Here is a 17,969-nt window from a genome sequence, read left to right as displayed (position 1 = left end):
AACGGTTTTATGTACTCAATAAAAGCTTTATCACATAACACATAACTATGACTCAATATAGTAGAAGCAAAATCTTTAAGTTAACATTAACTTTGGGAAATCAATTACATAAAAAGATTTGTATTCGATTATGGTGATTCTATATTTGAGATGCGCTTTCGTATAACTTCCGTCTTTTGTTTACTTTCGCTTCAATGATTTTTGTGGTTTTGGTTTCACATAGGCCAAGTAATAAAATCTACTAAACATTGTCACCATAGAAGTAGAAACAATCAATTGCAAGATATGTAAAAATAGTGGGAATTTACAACCAGGATTGAAGAGCAGCACATAGATCGGTTGGATGAATAGAATAATAAATTGCAAAAGCTGCAGTTTGGTAATATACTTCTTCCACCACAAACTGCCCTTTAGTTCGGGATACCTTGCTGAGATGAAATAATAGAAGTACATAACAGCATGAACGCCGGTGTTCAAAAATCCCAACGTTGTATATTGTCCACCAAATCCATAAAACTGGAAAACCCAATATACGGGAGAAGTCATTAGGACGTGATGATAGACATGCAGTAAGGTAATTTGTTTGTAGCTCTTCCGAAGAACGAAGAAAACGGTATCCAATAGATCTATTATTTTGTTAATAAAGTATGCGTAACATAGCCAGCGTTCCATATTCTTTTCAGGATGGTCGAGCGAAAGATGCATCATGCAGCTCCAGTCATATGCTGGATTAATTATCATGTAGTATATAGACTGTTTATGATAATCAATTTAGCTTTTGTTGATAAGAAATCGATTAATATTTACTTACCAAACCGAAGAGAATCGAATTATATATCACTTGAAAGATGTTATAGAAGTTTAAGACATACGTAAGATTGTATGGCTTGCGATTCTCCATAAACTTTGGTCCAAGCTTCAAGATAAATATTAAATACACCGCGATAATTGTAGTGAGGGGCCAATGCGAACCAAGAAGAGGAAAATGTTTCATCTCAGGATCTAAAGGAGTAGTTTGCTAATTAGATGTTAAGAAATATTTTTAACTTTGTTTTACGATTTACCTTTAGGAGGTAATCCAAAGAACAATTTCACTGTCGTGTTCATTTTCCGAAATTAAGACTGATTTGTATAGCGTACTAAAAGTAACTGCAAACTTAAAAATGAGTTAGTGCTTAAATGCACCTTGCATTTGCCTAACAAATTTAGTATATTTTAAGCACAATGTATCGACTCGGAACATAAAATGTCTGGGATATGCATAATACGCATATGCAAATACGGAAGCTTTTGCGCAAACAGTCGGTGCAAAAATTTACATACTTTAAGGGATCGGAGATGACTCCTTCTGTCTCTAAATAAAATAATAACCATTTGGGGGTAAAGCAATGTAATTTCATTTTATAATCTTATTTACAAATAATCATATTGTACTGAAACATATTGTAGTTTTGTCATGAACTTAAAAATATAATATATATGTATATGTATATGTGTATTACAAAAGAAGTAAGAAAGCTACAGTCGAGTGTGCTCGACTGTGACACAAAATATACCAATATAATATACCTCAAAATACTACAAAAAATATTTTGCCCACACAAGAGTATTCCTTTAATCACTTCGACAATTTTTATATGATCGCAGGAATTATTGTACATACCAATTTGGGACTCTAGCTTTGAAATTGTGCTTGTTATTCGAGTTTCGTCAATTTTTGGGGACGGTAGTGGGCGTGGACAAAATTTGAAACAAACTTGCTCTGTATGAAAACATAACAAATGCAGTCGAAAAAAATTTATAGCTCTATCTCTTATAGTCTTGGAGATCTAGGTGTTCATACGGACAGGTAGTATATACTCTGTATAGCATACAATAATATGATAAATATTGGATTACATTATCATACACAACCAAAGAGAATAGAATTGTAGATCACTTGAAAGATGTTGTAGGCACATAAGACATATTTAAGATTATATTGGCGACAATTCAAATAATTAGAATCAGGGCTGCACATAATCATCGAATAAGAACTCAATGAACAAGTTCAGTTCATGCTAATTGCAAATAAAAGAAATTATTAAAAAATAATATAAGAATGGATCAATATTTTTTACACCCGCTCGGTAGAAGTGTATTATAACTATGTGCCTCAATAAAATGTATGTAAGAGGCAGAAGGAGGCATCTCCAATCCTATAAAGATATATATTCTTGATCAGCGTCAACATTCAAGATGATATAGCCGAGTCCGTCTGTCTGTCTGTCCGTATGAACATCAAGATCTCTGAGACTATAAGAGATACGGCTCTTACCTGCTTTGGCTGACAATTTGGTATATTTTGACCTATAATTTCTAATATAGGACTTTACTGATATAACCAATATGACCTTCTATATATTTTAGTATATTTGCGGTACTGCTTTGCTTTTATGTATATGGGCTTTCTCACAGTCGAACACACTCGAGTGCAGTTTTCTTACTGGTTTTTGCAATAAATTATAAATTGGTATATATTATAGGATCACCATTATCCCTATCCGATCACCATCAACATTCCAATATTTTTCTCTGTCCAAAATGTATTTAAATTCCTTGTGCTTATTGCTTTTCAAGATTATACTTGTATTTATATATTTATGTTATTTTGTAATTCAAAATTCCGCCAAATGTTTTTGATTATTCGATAAAATGAAAATAAACTATTGTTGGTATTTTTTATTTTGTTTTGATTACGAAATTCGCACTGCTTTGAGCTGTCAAGCTTATCATATGTTTTAACAGCTGCGCAAAACGAGTTTGCAAGCTTTCAGTTGTACAAAATTAAAATCTGTTGTGTTCAAAAAGCTTAATGTGTATTTGTATTTAATAGAATCTCTTCGTGACATGTGTAAGATACATTGAGTACGGTCTTCAATCCTCTACAATATTGAGTTAATGAATATTATACTTATTTATTTGCAATGTCTTCTAGCTTTTTTTGGCTGTTGATTAGTTTGTGCTTATTCAGATGTTTAAAAAGTAATCCAATTATGACGAAACGCTTGGAATCAAAAGTCAAGTGATACATTTTAGCCATAAATTTGATATATTATATTATTTGGTTATTGGGTAAATGTTAGTTCATAATATTACATAGACTATATATAATTTTGATGCTGATTTGGAATGATTATACACTTGTTTTAGCCTATCAAATATCATCTCTGATCTGGTCTGCAGGTCATTCATATGCTTCGGAGTGAAGCTTTTGTATCTTCTGTTGACATTTACCAAAACGCTCTAAATCGGTTTCCTCCAGATTACCATACTAGACGCTAGTGGGCGGACTCATCACACCATCTGTAGTTGGATCAATGACATTCAAGAAACTAACGTTGATCAGTAGTAAATTGTGTGACCCAGATTAAAAGACGCTGAAAAAATATATATTAATCTATTTAAAGAAAAATATGCATTTACTATTCATACGTCTTAAATAACAGTGCAAGAAATGTAAACTTTAATGTTTGTGCCAGTTTCATTTTTTTTTTATTGCCATTTTAGCATTTGTAAAAAACCATTCGCAGAGTCTAAAAAGTAATGAAATTTATTTGAAACATATCTGTTTTGACATAAGTATTTAATTAAATGTAATTGGGTTAACATTACAATAAGAAAGTTACAGTTGAGTGCGCTCGACTTTAAGATACACGTTTCACGCATCGATAAAACAGCTAAGTAGTAGGGTATTATCGTAAAAATATACCAAAAGAATATATTTCGAACAAATACTCAAATAAACCAACCGCTTTATTTTGTATATCGATGTAAAATATTCCAATTGACAAACAAAGCAATAAAAATCGTTTAGATATAGATTTTCAAACCTATTCAATAAACTCTATTAACCCTCTAATGCCACTTTCCACAATAACGCAATGTAAATGAGTGCCTCAAGGCACTCTTGGGGCTTAGAGAGTTAACTTAATAATAGTTTTTGGAATATTTAATAAAAATTTATTTGACGAAGTCAATTAATTAAAAAGTTTGTAAACGATAATGACTTTATATTTGGAATGAGGTTTTTCATAACTACTCTTGCTTCAATAATTTTTGTGGTTTTGGTTTCACATAGGCCAAGTAATAAAATCTACTAAACATTGTCACCATAGAAGTAGAGACAATCAATTGCAAGATATGTAAAAATAGTGGGAATTTACAACCAGGATTGAAGAGCAGCACATAGATCGGTTGGATGAATAGAATAATAAATTGCAAAAGCTGCAGTTTGGTAATATACTTCTTCCACCACAAACTGCCCTTTAGTTCGGGATACCTTGCTGAGATGAAATAATAGAAGTACATAACAGCATGAACGCCGGTGTTCAAAAATCCCATCGTTGCATATTGTCCACCAAATCCATAAAACTGGAAAACCCAATATGCGGGAGCAGTCATTAGCACATGATGATAGACATGCAGTAAGGTAATTTGCTTGTAGCTTTTCCGAAGAACGAAGAAAACGGTATCCAATAGATCTATTATCTTGTTAATAAAGAATGTGTAACATATCCAGCGTTCAATATACTTTTCAGGATGGTCGAGCGGAAGGTGCATCATGCAGCTCCGGTCATATGCTGGATTAATTATCATGTAGTTTATACCCTGTCAATTATAATCAATTTAGCATTTGTTGAATAGAAATCGATTGATATTTACTTACCAAGCCGAACAGAATCGAATTATATATCACTTGAAAGATGTTATAGATGCTTAAGATATATGTAAGATTGTATGGCTTGCGATTCTCCATAAACTTTGGTCCAAGCTTCAAGACAAATATTAAATACACCGCGATAATTGTAGTGAGGGGCCAAGGCGAATCAAGAAGAGGAAAATGTTTCGTCTCAGGATCTAAAGGAGTAGTTTGCTAATTAGATGTTAAGAAATGTTTTAAGCTTTGTTTTACAATTTACCTTTAGGAGGTAATCCAAAGAACAATTCCACTGTCGTGTTCATTTTGCGATATTGAGACTGATTTGTATGGCGTACTAAAAGTGACTGCAAATTTAGAATTAATGTTGTGCTTAAATAGTGCTCGCATTGGCTTAGTATTTTGGTAATTTATTCTGAATATTTCATGATTAATGAATACTAAACAATTGTGATATTGGCGACGATGTTCAGGTCATACTAATCGCAACTAAAAGAAATCAATTAAAACAAGTCAGAAAGCTAAGACGAGGGATTTTGATACTTTCTACATATTTTAATAATAGCAAAATAGTGCGATATTTAAATTGTAAATTTAATTGTACAGTAAAATATTAAAATAAACCAAAAGCTATACTTCGTTTATCGATATATGTACATCGTATATTTCTTAGAAATGCTTTTGCATTTACCAAAACGCTCTAAAACATTTTGCGTCAGATTACTAAACTAGACGTTAGTGGGCTTTCTCAGCATTGGTTGGAACAAAAAGAATTTATGTGACCCACACTAACAGTCGATAAAAAATATTTATTTAATGTTTTCCCCATCTGAAGAACCTGTTGTGTTTCATTCAAGTTCTTGTTTGCTAAGGTTTCATATTTCATTCTTCATTAAAGTGTTTTATTTCACTATCACTACTTTTGAGTTTGACGTTTTAAAGATTATTATAATTATGGCTTAAAATTTGCCTTTTCTAGTTTTAAATAACTTCGTTTTTAGACTAACAAAAAGAAATGAAATAAATTGAAATATTGCATCTGACTTGTACAAATTTATCTAAGATTCAGACACAAACCTCTTTACACATTAGAAACAAAATAAAACATATATAATTCAAATTACCATAAAACGCGTATTATATTTATATACATAATTAATTGGACCGTATTTTAAAACTGGATGTGGAGTTTAAAATTGGTTTTCTTCACAATATTTCTGTTCACTCTTGCTTCAATGACTTTTGTGGTTTAGCTCTCACATATGCAAGGTAATAAAATTTACCAAACAGTGCAATCATTGAAGTTGATACTACTAACTGCAAAATATGCAGGAAAAATGGAACTTTGCAACCAGGACTGTAGCAGAGAACATAAATCGGTTGAATAAGCAGTAGAATAAACTGCAATAGCTGCAATTTCGTAATATACTTCTTCCACCAAATACTGCCCTTTAGTTCGGGATACCTTGCTGAGATGAAATAATAGAAGTACATAACAGCATGAACGCCGGTGTTTAAAAATCCCATCGTTGTATATTGTCCACCAGATCCATAAAATTGCATGCCCCAATAAAGAGGGTATGTCATCAGCACATGATGGTAGACATGAAGTAACGTAATTTGTTTGTAGCTCTTTCGAAGAACGAAGAAAACTGTGTCCAAAAGATCAATAATTTTGTTAATGAAGTATGCATAGCAAAGGCCGCGTTCAATATTTTTGTCTGGATGATCGAATGGAAGGCTCGTCATGCAGCGTATGTTGTATCTTGGACTAATAAATAGGTAGTATATACTCTGTAATGGATAAATACTTTAGTATACAATTATATGATAAATATTGGATTACAATATACATACACAACCAAAGAGAATTGAATTGTAGATCACTTGAAAGATGTTGTAGGCACTCAAGACATATTTAAGATTGTATGGCTTGCGATTCTCCATAAACTTTGGTCCAAGTTTGAGAACAAATATCAAATACACTGCAATAATTGTGGTGATGGGCCAATGCGATCCAAGAAGTGGTAAATGCCTTGTTTTAGGATCTATAAGAGTAGTTAGGAAATTACATTTTAAGAAATGCTTTCCATTTTTTATTCGCTCTTTACCTGTGGGTGGAAGTTGAAAAAACCAATCCTCTGTTGAGTTCATTATTTAAAAGTTGAGACTGATTTGCTTGACGCACTAAATACGACTGAATGCACAGAAATCACAGTTGCTTAAATAAAGCTCGCTTTAGCTGAGCTGAATATCTTGATTATACATTCATTTTTGCTTTTGGGGATCACAAAAAAATGTTGATGATGATTTAACTCAATAGTTCTGTTTAAAATTCAGGTCAAATAAGGTGTATGAATGACATTTGTTCGGATCTTTACCATAAAGCAAAAACACAATAAAATGTTTGCGAATTTTCGCAATTAGTTTTTATTACTTTAAATGACAGTTTCAGTTTCAATATAGTATTTATAATTGTTTCCTCGATACGAATTAGTGGGTATCACTAGTTCAGCACATTCGACTTTCTCGAATTTATATTTATAGTTTTTATATGTCATTTGTTTGACGCAAATTAACATTTCTTTAATGAGTTTTATGTATGTTTTTACACTCGTGTTTGTTTTATATTCTCTCAAAATGGGCAACGAATCGAACTCTCTCGACTCTCGATTAGTTAACTTAATTGTTTCTTGAATAACTTGAATTTGCGTCAAGTAGAAATAAGATTCCCTGATGCTATTATTTATATATGCATATTTTTTCTTTAAAGCATCAACACACAAGTCTTCTAATAATTCTATTTATAAAAATTATTTTTACCATACAAAAGTGTGGCACTTTATTCATTTCTGAAATAAAAATAAATAAATAGGAGAAACTGCTCCAAAGTCTTTAAACGAATTTTAATCCCGAATGCAAAATGTATAGTGAATATTTTATTGTTTAAATAGTATATATATTTTGTTTTACTTATGTAGGTCTAGGTCAGTTTTTCCGTCTTAGTGTCGAATTTAATAGAAACTGTGGATTGTGAATTAATTTGTGATTATCGAAAGCTAATAATGAGGAAGCGTTCACAATGTATTCATGTATGCTAATAAAAAGCTACATTTTAAGCAAATGAGAATTTCTCTGAGGTCGCATGTGATATTAGTTTACATTCAAACATTTGCCGAAAATTGACTTTATTTGGACTAAAGGCGAAACTTGTTGCACTTGATTAGAATTAGAATTAAAATTAAAGTTCATTCTACAGAATTTTTCGATTTAAAGGTTGTTTGGTAATGATTCTTTATTGATTGTAATTTAACGTGGAAGCTCATGTAAACAAACAAAAATATGTAATTTTAAAGGTGATGCTAATACCTTTCAAACGATATGCAGCATTGCCAGATACGATTATATTTGACTTCACAAGCGAAGCGCGAAAATTGAATGTTAAAACCGGTATGTCATTACCAAACAACCAATATTTATATATAAGTAATGCATTTTTTGTTTTAAGTTTCTGTACTTGTATTTGGTATATCTTAACGATAATACTTCTTATGAAAAGAAATCCAGTTTTGTTAAAGTATCAAAAGAATATTTGTATTGTTCAAATTCGTCAATATGATTTATATAACAAAAATGTATGCTTAAAAAGTTGACTCTAAAATTAAAATGAGGTTATTCCTGCTTCACAACCTTCTGAGGTTTTGGCTTCATATAACAATGGTAATAAAAGTTACTGAACATCAGAATCATCGTAGTTGCCACGAAAAGCTGCAAGTATTGCATGACGAGTGGAACTTTGCAGGCAGGATAAAACAATAGTATATAAAGCGATTGCAAAAGACAAAGAATAAACTGCAGCATCTGCAATTTCGTAATATACTTCTTCCACCACAGGCTGCTCTTAATGCCCGGATTCATGGCTGAGATAAGATAGTAAGAGTACATGACCATATGCACAAAAGTGTTTAAGAAACCCATCACCGAATACTGTCCACCAAATCCATGCAATCGTATGGTCCAATAAACGAAGAAGGGCATCATCACATGATGATAAACGTGCAGCGTGGTAATTTGTTTGTAACTCTTGCGGAGAATAAAGAAGATTGTGTCACAGAGATCCAGTAACTTGTTAATATAATACGCATAAGTAAGAAGGCGTTCGGTTTGCTTCTCGGGATGATCATACGGAAGAGATACCAGGCAACGTCTGTCGTATGGCGAATTGATAAGTATGTAATATACAGCCTGTAAGGGTGAAAGTTTAATATTATTTTTAGTTATGTACAATACAATGTTCAGCTACTTACATAGCCAAATAAAATGGCATTATATATCACTTGAATGCTGTTGTAGACGATCAGGATTTTCTTTAGATTGTAGGGATTCCGATGTTCCATAAACTTTCGTCCAAGTTTCAACACAATTATCAGATATGACACAAGAATTATGGTAGTGCTCCAATGCGAATTGAGAAGAGGAAAACGACTCAAAGCTGGATCTGTTATAAATGTTTCCACACATTAGATTCAAGTTCGACCTTACTTTAAGGAAATTTACCTGGTATGTCCAGTAATCCGTGGCGCGAAAGAAATGATGAGCTCATTTTGAACAACCTAAGTGTACGATGTGAAATTTAAGACTGCATTAATCGATTCTGAATGCAACGCTTGAAAACCTTAAATTAGTTCCACATAACATTGTATTTAATTTATTTCTATGCAGATGTATGCAGACTTATTATAATTTTAACTTTTGTTCTATTTTCCATTATTTTGTAGCTGCCATTGACATATTGAAAATACGGAAGTACAAACAAACAAGCAACAACATCGGGAAGCAGCAGCTGTTGGTTTTAGTGCTGCCGATTGTGTTGGATGCGTCAGAATGTAACGAGCACTTGGTATAAAGCGACCTTTTTTATGGCCCAACAAACAAATCGAATTACACAGCACCAGCTAATGATGATGATGATGACTATGATGGCGTTGATGATGATGAGCTTCCTTTACATTTTCGGTGCGGAGCGGAAATGATGATTTTGCCCTTCTGCTCGAGCTGACCAATTCAATATGCGAATTGAAGTGAGGACGAGAGTTTGCCAACTTTAAGTGTGTGTTTGCCTCAAAGCGTGCAAAGCGAGCGTGCCAGCAAAGTGCACTGCAACAAGAACAACAACAACAACAACAACTGTAAAGTGCAGCAGCAGCAGCAGCTGCTCTGGAATTTAATTAAGCGCACAAAAGCGACGACTAAAGCGGCAGATTCTCTCTCTTTCTCTGTGTGAGCAAGTTGCCATAAATCAGCTGCAGCGGCAGCTGCAAACTGCAAACTGCAGCGAGCCTTTCATTCGAGCACGGGTTTTTAACACAAATCGAGCAGCGAGCGACGACCCCGACAGAAGACCGACAAAGGGCGGTGGGAGGAGGAGGCGGAGTCGGTGTCGGTGTTGGAGGCTGGGCGAGAACGTGACGGCCAGCAGTGGCCAATTAGTTGCTGCCTCCAACTAACGTTGCCAGCGGTAATAATTTTTGGGCTCCATTGAACGTCTGTTGGCTGTTATTCTGATGACTGCCGCCAAGAGACGTGCGGCAAGCGGCAGCAGCAGCAGCAGCAGTGGCAGCAGCAGTGGCAGTGGCAGTGGCAGCAGAAGCAACGAGCAGCAAGCATTGCAACAGCAACATCAGCAGCACCAGCAGCAACAACAACATCAGCAGCAGTTGCAGCAGCATCATCATCATCAGGATGGGCGACAGCAAGCACATGAATATCAGCATCTGCTGCAGCATCAACATCATCCACATACAAACTATCATCCACAGCAATATCATCAGAGGCAACAGCAGCACACGTCGCAGCAGCAGCAACATCATCATGCGGCATCGTCGTCAACAACGTCAGCAGCAACAGCAACATTGCGCGATTGTTCTGTCAAATTGCCGCTGGACATTCTGTGAGTATACACCAAAAAGTCAGCTGCCATTAAGCGCTTCCCCCATTGAGCTTTGCTCATCCAGCTCCAGACAACATACATAGCGACGCATTCCCTTCAGGGGCAACTGTCGTGTCACCCACTCCCAGAGGCCATTGCTTGTTATTGACCATACCCAGTAATATGAGCTACAAAGGGTATGCTCAAAGTATTGAAATTTATGTCAATTGTGTTTCTCATTTTATTTTATTTATTTATTAGGTATGTGTTTTTATTTTTATAATTATTTGAAAGATATATGTTTTAATTTTTATAAATAAACATTTTAAATATTATTATTTCTTTCTATATATGTATATTCTTTTTTATTCTTAATAAAGTGTATAATATTTGAGGAATATATATACATATATAATTGAGTGATTGTCTTATTATTAATATTTTGATATTCTTGATGGGTTTCGTTATTAAAATATTTTGCAACTTTCTAGTTGCTTATAAATTTAGTTGACATTAACGCAATATTAAGAACAATTATTTTATTAATTTTTAATCTTGGTAACGATAAATATTTGCTATTTAAAAAAAGATGTTGAATAGATATGTATATAAAAGTATTTCAACATTTGTACAAACAAAATCTATTTCCAAATTCCATTTTTTACATTTACATTAAAAGTCAATTTCCAAATTTGTTGTAGTAACAACTGGCTGACATCTTTTTACTTATCCATTTTTAAATAGTGAATATCTATCGAAATACTAAATTTTAATAACAATTTATTTTATTTTAAAAGTTGGGTACACAATGTTCCCACTTATTTCATTTATTTTTGATTAGTAAATACTTATTATATCATATTTGAAACAATCTATTTATATTTTATATTTTTTTATTAAAAATAAATTGGAATAGTCTTTGATATACAATGTTCCCAGCTCTTTCATTTATGCGTGATTAATGAATACTTATTTTAACATTTTACAAAATAATTTACAATTTTGACTCATATAATTGGGAAATCAAAAGAATTCTCATTTAATTTTTTAGGTTAATTGAAATTCTTCAGAATTCTCATTTCATTTATTTACATTAAGACCGCAATCTCAGTGTAGGGTACTCAAGAGAGCGTATACTAACTGCTTACCATAGTAATGCCTCAATGTGCGCACGTCTGACGTTTTAATAAAATTTACATTTGACTCAAATGAAAATAGCGTGCATTTTAATGTCTGAGCAACGGTTTCCCATTCAATCCAATGACAAGGTTGCGAACTAAAGCAAAGCACTTCACCGTATTTTATATGCTTCAATTAGCATCCACTTAAATGTATTTCACGTGTCGCATTTCTACAATGTAAACGAACCTTACTTCAAGGCGAATAATGTTTAAAATCTCAAAACAAACAAATGCTGATATTAATTATACAATTTTTCGGTTTTTTGTTGGAAATTATATTCTTTCTTTGCAGTAAATATTACTGAAAATTAAAGTAATTTAAAAACGCTGCAAGTTTTCGTTTGCTTTGTAATTTTTTAAGCTTATTATTTTATTATCCTCGCTGTTGGGGCAAAAGGCACATAATTTTTCAGCATTAATTTACAAGCGGCAGCAACGATTTTAGCACTGAGAGACAAAGAGAGAGATAAATATGGCGAGTTGAAAGCGCAAAGTTGCAATTGTTAAGCGTTGAGAGTTGAGCGTTGAGTTGCTGAGCGTGTTGAGCGTGTTAATGCCGTTTGAGGAGTCGGGGTTAAGCTTTTAAGCCGCTTCCAGGTTGGCCCATTAGTTGTAGAATGCTTTAAAACAAAGTCAACTTGGCCAGGATTTAAGCCGTTTTAAGCTGGTTTTGCCGCCGGGCACTTTGGCCCGTTTTACCGCCGTGTTGTCAGCGAAAAAGGGTCGGCCACCTGAATGGGCTGTCAGCTCGAACGCGTGACAGCAACAGCAGCGTGTACTACACTAAGAACTGCTGCAACAACGATAACAACAACAACAATGGGAAAACAGTCAAAGGGATCGTTGCGTTTATGCAGATGCCAAGTCAAGTGGCAGCCCGCCTCCTGTGGGCCGTGAAACGAGGCCAGTATGCTGCTACTGCTTCTACTGCTGCTGCAAATAGAAAACTTAAAGCATGCCACACACTTGCGACAGCACATACAAAGAGAGAGCGAGAGAGGGAGGGGGCATGGCGGATGGGCGTGAGAAGTGAGTGGTTGATGGTGGTGGGGACGTCGTTACTTTTAACGAGGTGTCGCATGCGAAAGTCGGCCAGACCAACAGGATGGAAAGTTGCCCGTCTGCCAACTGCCTGTTGCCGCAGTTCAGTACTTTGCCTTACCTCCCCCTTACCACTATCTCCACCACTCAACAACATTCGCTCTCTCTCACTTTTCCTGTCTATGAAAATGCACTTAGCCGCCGTCTGCCTTAGCTTCTACTGCTGCGGCATTCTGCAAATGAAGTCATCCATTAGACGACGACGACGACAACGAACGATATTACGTATACGACGCCTATGCTATGCTGCTTGCAGCTGCAACTCATAATGCGGCCTGTGTTTGCTGTGGTTTAAGAGGAAACGTTTATAATGGAATTCGCTTAAGCGTTGACAAGGCACGGTGTGGAGTGTAGGGCTTACTGGAGCCAGGTTAGGTGTCGCCGCGCTAATATTGCAACAGTTTTGGCTTGCGAGTCGAGTTGGGGCTCCTCTGCTCCATTGCCATAGTTGGCCAAGTTGTCGTTTTGGGCCTTCACTTTAATTACTCAACGGCAGTCGAAACGGCAATCTAATTAGCCAGGCAAAGGCTGGCCCCTTTTGCTTGCCACACGCCACATACCGCACGCCACACTTGCCACTTACCGTCTCTCCCTCTCCCCCTCTAGCTCTCTTACTTTTGCTTGACGACGCCTATTGAATGTGGCGTCCATTAGATTAATTGAGCACAGGAAAAGAGCCAAGCAAAGGACAATCTATAGTAATCTCATGACCTTTTGCTGTTCCCCTTTTTTTGGCTTTTGTCGTACTTACGCTTACTCTCTCTCTTTTTTCTTTTGCTTTTCACTTTCTCTTTCAGATGGCTGCCGAAATCAGCAATGCGACCCGTTGGCGCTGATGCCTCGCACACCGATTGCATTCTAGTCGTTGGCGTTTCCCGTCCAAAGCTGGCCGTTGTCTTTCTCACGGTCATGCTGATCTCATTGTTCCTCACCTTTCACGTGCTCTACGACAGCGCCGTCTACAACATTCAGGCCGCCCAAGCGGTCCATGAACGCCATCGTCTCTCGATGGCTGCCTCCGCATCGGCCGCAGTCGCTGCGGCGCCCTATTCATCGAATCCGAATCATTTGCCAGTGTTTGTGAAACCGGTGGTTAGTTCAAATCAGCTAAGTCATCCCATGGTCTTTCCCTCCAGTCGCGTGCATTTCCCCAAGACAAGTCGACGTCTGCCCCAGGTGAGTAATTGCCTTCGGTAAAGTTCTGTTTTTCCTTGGCTTTTGCCTGTTCGAGCTAATTGCTGCAATTTGCATTTCGCACTTCATTTCAGGCACTGATAATTGGCGTACGCAAGTGCGGAACTAGGGCGTTGCTGGAGATGCTGTATCTGCATCCGCGCATCCAGAAGGCTGGCGGTGAGGTGCACTTCTTCGACCGCGACGAGAATTACCTGAAGGGCCTCGAATGGTATCGCAAAAAGATGCCGCACTCGTTTCGTGGCCAAATTACCATCGAGAAGAGTCCCAGCTACTTTGTCTCGCCCGAGGTGAGTGTCTGTCCTCTCTCCCACAATTCCAGCTCTCGAATTTCTGCACTCGCTTTGATGTCTAATTGGCAATTAGGCGCGTCCGCTGCACATGGCCGACCGTAATTATTAATTAACTGGTCGCTTGCTGCTCCCCACTCCCGACTCCCGTCTCCCATGCATACGCGTCTGCAATGACATCCATCAAATTAAAGCGAAACGATTTCAATCGCCGCCCACTAACTGTGTCTATGGGCATCTATTCCGGTAGAGGAGGAGAAAGAGGTGGACATCCTCCCCTCTATGCACTCATATGGTAGCCTCTACTCTGCCAATTTCCGACTTTCATTTTCCTGTGTCCATGTCCGTGTCCGTGTTCATATCCAACCAATTTTGGGCAGCGGAAATGTTTGCAAATTCATTTGCCAAACGGCGTCATCTAACACACATCCCTCGACTCGCCACTCCCCCGTTCCGCCACTCTGATGTCCTTGTATCGCTGCCTTTCTAGTCGCCAGTCTGTTTTATTATTGTTTTTATACCCTGTCTTTAGCAGTGGAGTGTAGAGTTAAATTGTTTAATGCCAAGATGAACAGACTTTATGAAATATCGAAATATCGATAATATTTTGAATTAATTTCTCAGATTAGGTAATTTGGAATAATTTTAGAAATTTGAACTTAAATTAAGAATAAACTAACTTGGTTCAATTTTGATTTCATTTAAGATTTTATTCTTGATGTTAGCAATTTGTTATTCCAAAAACTTATTTTTATAATAGAAAAAATAGAATTGAGGAATCTCAAAGTAATCAAAGTAATTTCTATTGGGATGTTATATTAAGCCGTTTTTAGTCCACTTTTTAGCGGAAGAGTTTTCGAAAATGTTGAAGGTTTTATTTTCACAGCTGTATATCCAACATTTTTCTAAACTTCTAAATATCTAAAGGCACTTTTGAAATTTGGCCACTTCAAGAACAAGTTAAACTTTCAAAGCAATTAGCACAGCAATCGAAATTCGTGCATTTAAATCTCTTCAGTTTGTCTAACAATTTTGAATACTTTGCTTACTGGCATAACTTGCTAGTCAGACATTCCCTTCGGCTGACATATTTATTTGTTTTCAGTTTTGTTTTATTTTGGCGCCTGCTGCCCGCAGAGTGCCCCCTGTTGCTGCTCATGTTGCTCTCGCTGCTGGTGCTGATGCAATTTGCTGGTCGAGCCGGAAGTTGCATGTGTCAGTGAAATTGAAGCCTTCAGGTGGCAACTGGTGACTGGAAACTGGGCAAGAGTTGCCCACTGGGGAGATGGGAAAATCGTAGCGGCTGCGGTGTCATGGCAATGCAATAATTCATCCAGTTTTGTGTTCAATTTGTGGCCGAATTGCATCTGCAACAGCAACTGCAACCCGATTATCCCTTTGGTTAAATCTTCATTAATGCCATTATTAATATTTATCGACTTACGCTTTGGCGATGAGGAGGCGTGCCATGCCCCCGAAGAATCGTAGAAATGCCCTCAACCACATTTGCCCATTGCGATTTAAATTTGCTGCGAATTTAAGAAGGCAATTGCAGCTTTAAATTAGCAGCATGCCTCGATAAATAATGCAAGTCCCAACGGTGTGCTTTCGCCTCCAGCTGCTGTTGGTGCAGCGATGGAAAGAGGAGAAACATACCTGTGTATTTACTGTAGCATATAGCCACACAATATATATGTAGTACACTCACTCGCTTCAGTGTTTATTTAGTTCGCTGGCTGGCATAGTTTGAACAAAATACCGCCATTTTCTGGTTCATCAAGATGAAAGTTGGCCAACAACAGCCGCTTGCCGCTGCCGCTGCACTTGTTGCACACTTTACGAGTGCGGGGGTGCCCATTGAAATTGATTAACTTTATTTAGCTCGCTTCGTTGCCGCTCTATACTCTCGTTTAATGACAGTAAAATAGGCGGATGTACACGACGACAACTGAAGAGGTGACAGCCAAAAAGTATGCAACACTTTTTGCAATATTTGCAATACTTCCTTATGATATGAGAATGAGGTTTAGCCGAATAAGTTTTTCCTAAATGTGTTGTTATGGTACTTTATTGCTATTCTGATTCAATTACTTAATAAATACTCAAATCTAAAAAAAGGAACATTGTATCAGCCACTCTATAATACCACTATCTCTAATAAATCAAAGAAAAAAATCTGAATAAAATAAATGAAATAAAAATTTACTTAAAAAAGAATCCTGCTCTACAACATAAAGATAGGTTTGTTTAAAAGAACTTTTTGTGTTCTGTTCATTTTGTTATTTAATGTGTGCTTTTGCTAAGTTTTTAATCTTGATCGTGTCTTTTTTATATACGCAGTCTTGTCACGCTGGCAAATAGATGACGGTAAACCTGTTTAAATATTAAAGAAAAAAAAACATATTTATTTGTGGAATATTTTATAATTATAACAGGTTTACTGCTTCCTATTTATCAGTCTAACAAGTTATGAGTTAATCTTTATAAGACACATTCATTTAGTGTACGATATCTAGCTCTCTATATTGGGAGAGAAGCCAAGCTCTCTAATTATGTTCTGCAACAGGCAAGTGAGCTCATTTTGTAGAATGACATTTCTCTGAACTCTGAAGAATTTTGCGAAAAACTATATCGAAAGTTTTAATGTTACTTAATTTTACTCATGTTATAGTATACTACATAAATTTTACAATATTACTAGCCTTGCTATACTATTATGTATCTGTTACTGTTACAATATTGATTGAATAATACAATTAAATATCACTTCAAACGTAATAATTTCATTTTCCCAATCAAAATATACTCTTTGAATAAGTTGAAGACTTCAGAAGTGCAGGGTATTCTGTAGCTCATCACGTCCCTCGTCCATTGCACGCCTGGTCGACGACGACGGCATTGTGGGGCCATATTTTCCGTTTAAATTAAATTGTTCACTGCACAGTGCCTGCAATCAGGTAGCGAACAAGGCGAAAGAGGTGGCGACGAGAGGCAGCATACTGCTGTGGTAGACTGTAAATTCATTAGCTGCTTATCTTATGGCCGTGTCATAACTTAACCATTATTCGAGGCTTTTGCCGCAACCCCGTTCGATTCTTTACCCGACTACAAATGCGTCTTCTGTTTCTGTTGCTGTTGCAGGTGCCGGAGCGAGTGCGTGCCATGAATGCGAGCATCAAGCTGCTGCTGATTGTGCGAGAGCCGGTGACCAGAGCCATCTCGGACTACACCCAGCTGCGTAGTCATGCGGCGACTGCGATATTGCCGCTGGCCGAGAATGCTGCAACGAGCGCGGGTGCGAGTTCAAGTTCCAATGCAAATGCAAATGCGAATGCGGGTGCCGGATCCGGATCCGGATCCGGTTATGGGGCAAGGATGTCAACACAATCGACGCTGTACGCCAAGCTGCAGGCGGCACATAGCTACGACAATGCGCTCGGCAGTGGCGCGGGTGCCAAGGAGACCGCCTTGGGTGGCATGGGAGCGAGACGTGCTGGAACGACAACAACCACGCCCACACCGAGTGCCGCCCAATTGGCAGCCAAGTAAGTTTTGAGCGCAAATGAAATGCAAAC

The 17,969-nt window shown here is 36.7% G+C and overlaps 4 protein-coding genes and 1 long non-coding RNA gene across 7 annotated transcripts in view; 1 reads left to right on the top strand and 4 right to left on the bottom strand.

Annotated features, from left to right (window-relative positions):
- The window catches only part of LOC133841607 (uncharacterized), a 59,298-nt gene that overhangs the window by 38,631 nt on the left and 2,698 nt on the right, over window positions 1–17,969 (top strand). Inside the window, exons 2-5 of the mRNA XM_062274215.1 lie at window positions 9,478–10,649; window positions 13,708–14,086; window positions 14,179–14,394; window positions 17,536–17,939. Of these exons, the coding sequence (XP_062130199.1) occupies window positions 10,264–10,649; window positions 13,708–14,086; window positions 14,179–14,394; window positions 17,536–17,939 (1,385 nt within the window). The 5' untranslated portion in view covers window positions 9,478–10,263. The remainder of the gene's footprint in view (window positions 1–9,477; window positions 10,650–13,707; window positions 14,087–14,178; window positions 14,395–17,535; window positions 17,940–17,969) is intronic.
- On the bottom strand, window positions 151–5,142 carry LOC133841616 (elongation of very long chain fatty acids protein F-like). 3 transcript variants are annotated; one of them, XM_062274227.1, is made up of 3 exons: window positions 4,962–5,139; window positions 812–1,002; window positions 151–753 (listed from the first exon to the last, which is right to left on the bottom strand). In XM_062274227.1, exons 1-3 carry the CDS (start codon window positions 5,002–5,004, stop codon window positions 181–183), a joined length of 807 nt encoding a protein of 268 aa, XP_062130211.1. In that variant the 5' UTR covers window positions 5,005–5,139; the 3' UTR covers window positions 151–180. The 3 variants fall into 3 exon arrangements, with proteins under 3 accessions (XP_062130211.1, XP_062130210.1, XP_062130212.1); XM_062274226.1 differs by lacking the exon at window positions 4,962–5,139 and adding an exon at window positions 1,065–1,157; XM_062274228.1 differs by lacking the exons at window positions 151–753; window positions 812–1,002 and adding exons at window positions 4,017–4,650; window positions 4,709–4,899 and having other exon boundaries at window positions 4,962–5,142.
- LOC133841614 (elongation of very long chain fatty acids protein F-like) lies at window positions 5,808–6,918 on the bottom strand. The gene is made up of 3 exons (XM_062274224.1): window positions 6,811–6,918; window positions 6,557–6,747; window positions 5,808–6,493 (listed from the first exon to the last, which is right to left on the bottom strand). Exons 1-3 carry the CDS (start codon window positions 6,851–6,853, stop codon window positions 5,921–5,923), a joined length of 807 nt encoding a protein of 268 aa, XP_062130208.1. The 5' UTR covers window positions 6,854–6,918; the 3' UTR covers window positions 5,808–5,920.
- LOC133841615 (elongation of very long chain fatty acids protein F-like) lies at window positions 8,372–9,362 on the bottom strand. The gene is made up of 3 exons (XM_062274225.1): window positions 9,257–9,362; window positions 9,007–9,197; window positions 8,372–8,944 (listed from the first exon to the last, which is right to left on the bottom strand). The coding sequence occupies exons 1-3, from the start codon at window positions 9,300–9,302 to the stop codon at window positions 8,372–8,374; spliced, it is 810 nt and encodes a 269-aa protein (XP_062130209.1). The 5' UTR covers window positions 9,303–9,362.
- Window positions 17,203–17,565, bottom strand: LOC133841624 (uncharacterized). Its single transcript, XR_009894323.1, has 2 exons — window positions 17,454–17,565; window positions 17,203–17,406 (listed from the first exon to the last, which is right to left on the bottom strand). It is a non-coding gene; the product is annotated as an uncharacterized LOC133841624 (long non-coding RNA).

Source organism: Drosophila sulfurigaster, chromosome 3 (genome assembly GCF_023558435.1).
Source record: "Drosophila sulfurigaster albostrigata strain 15112-1811.04 chromosome 3, ASM2355843v2, whole genome shotgun sequence".
Lineage (NCBI taxonomy): Eukaryota > Metazoa > Arthropoda > Insecta > Diptera > Drosophilidae > Drosophila > Drosophila sulfurigaster.
The sequence above is the reverse complement of the archived record's forward strand: the minus strand, read 5'-3'. Positions and strand labels throughout refer to the sequence as shown.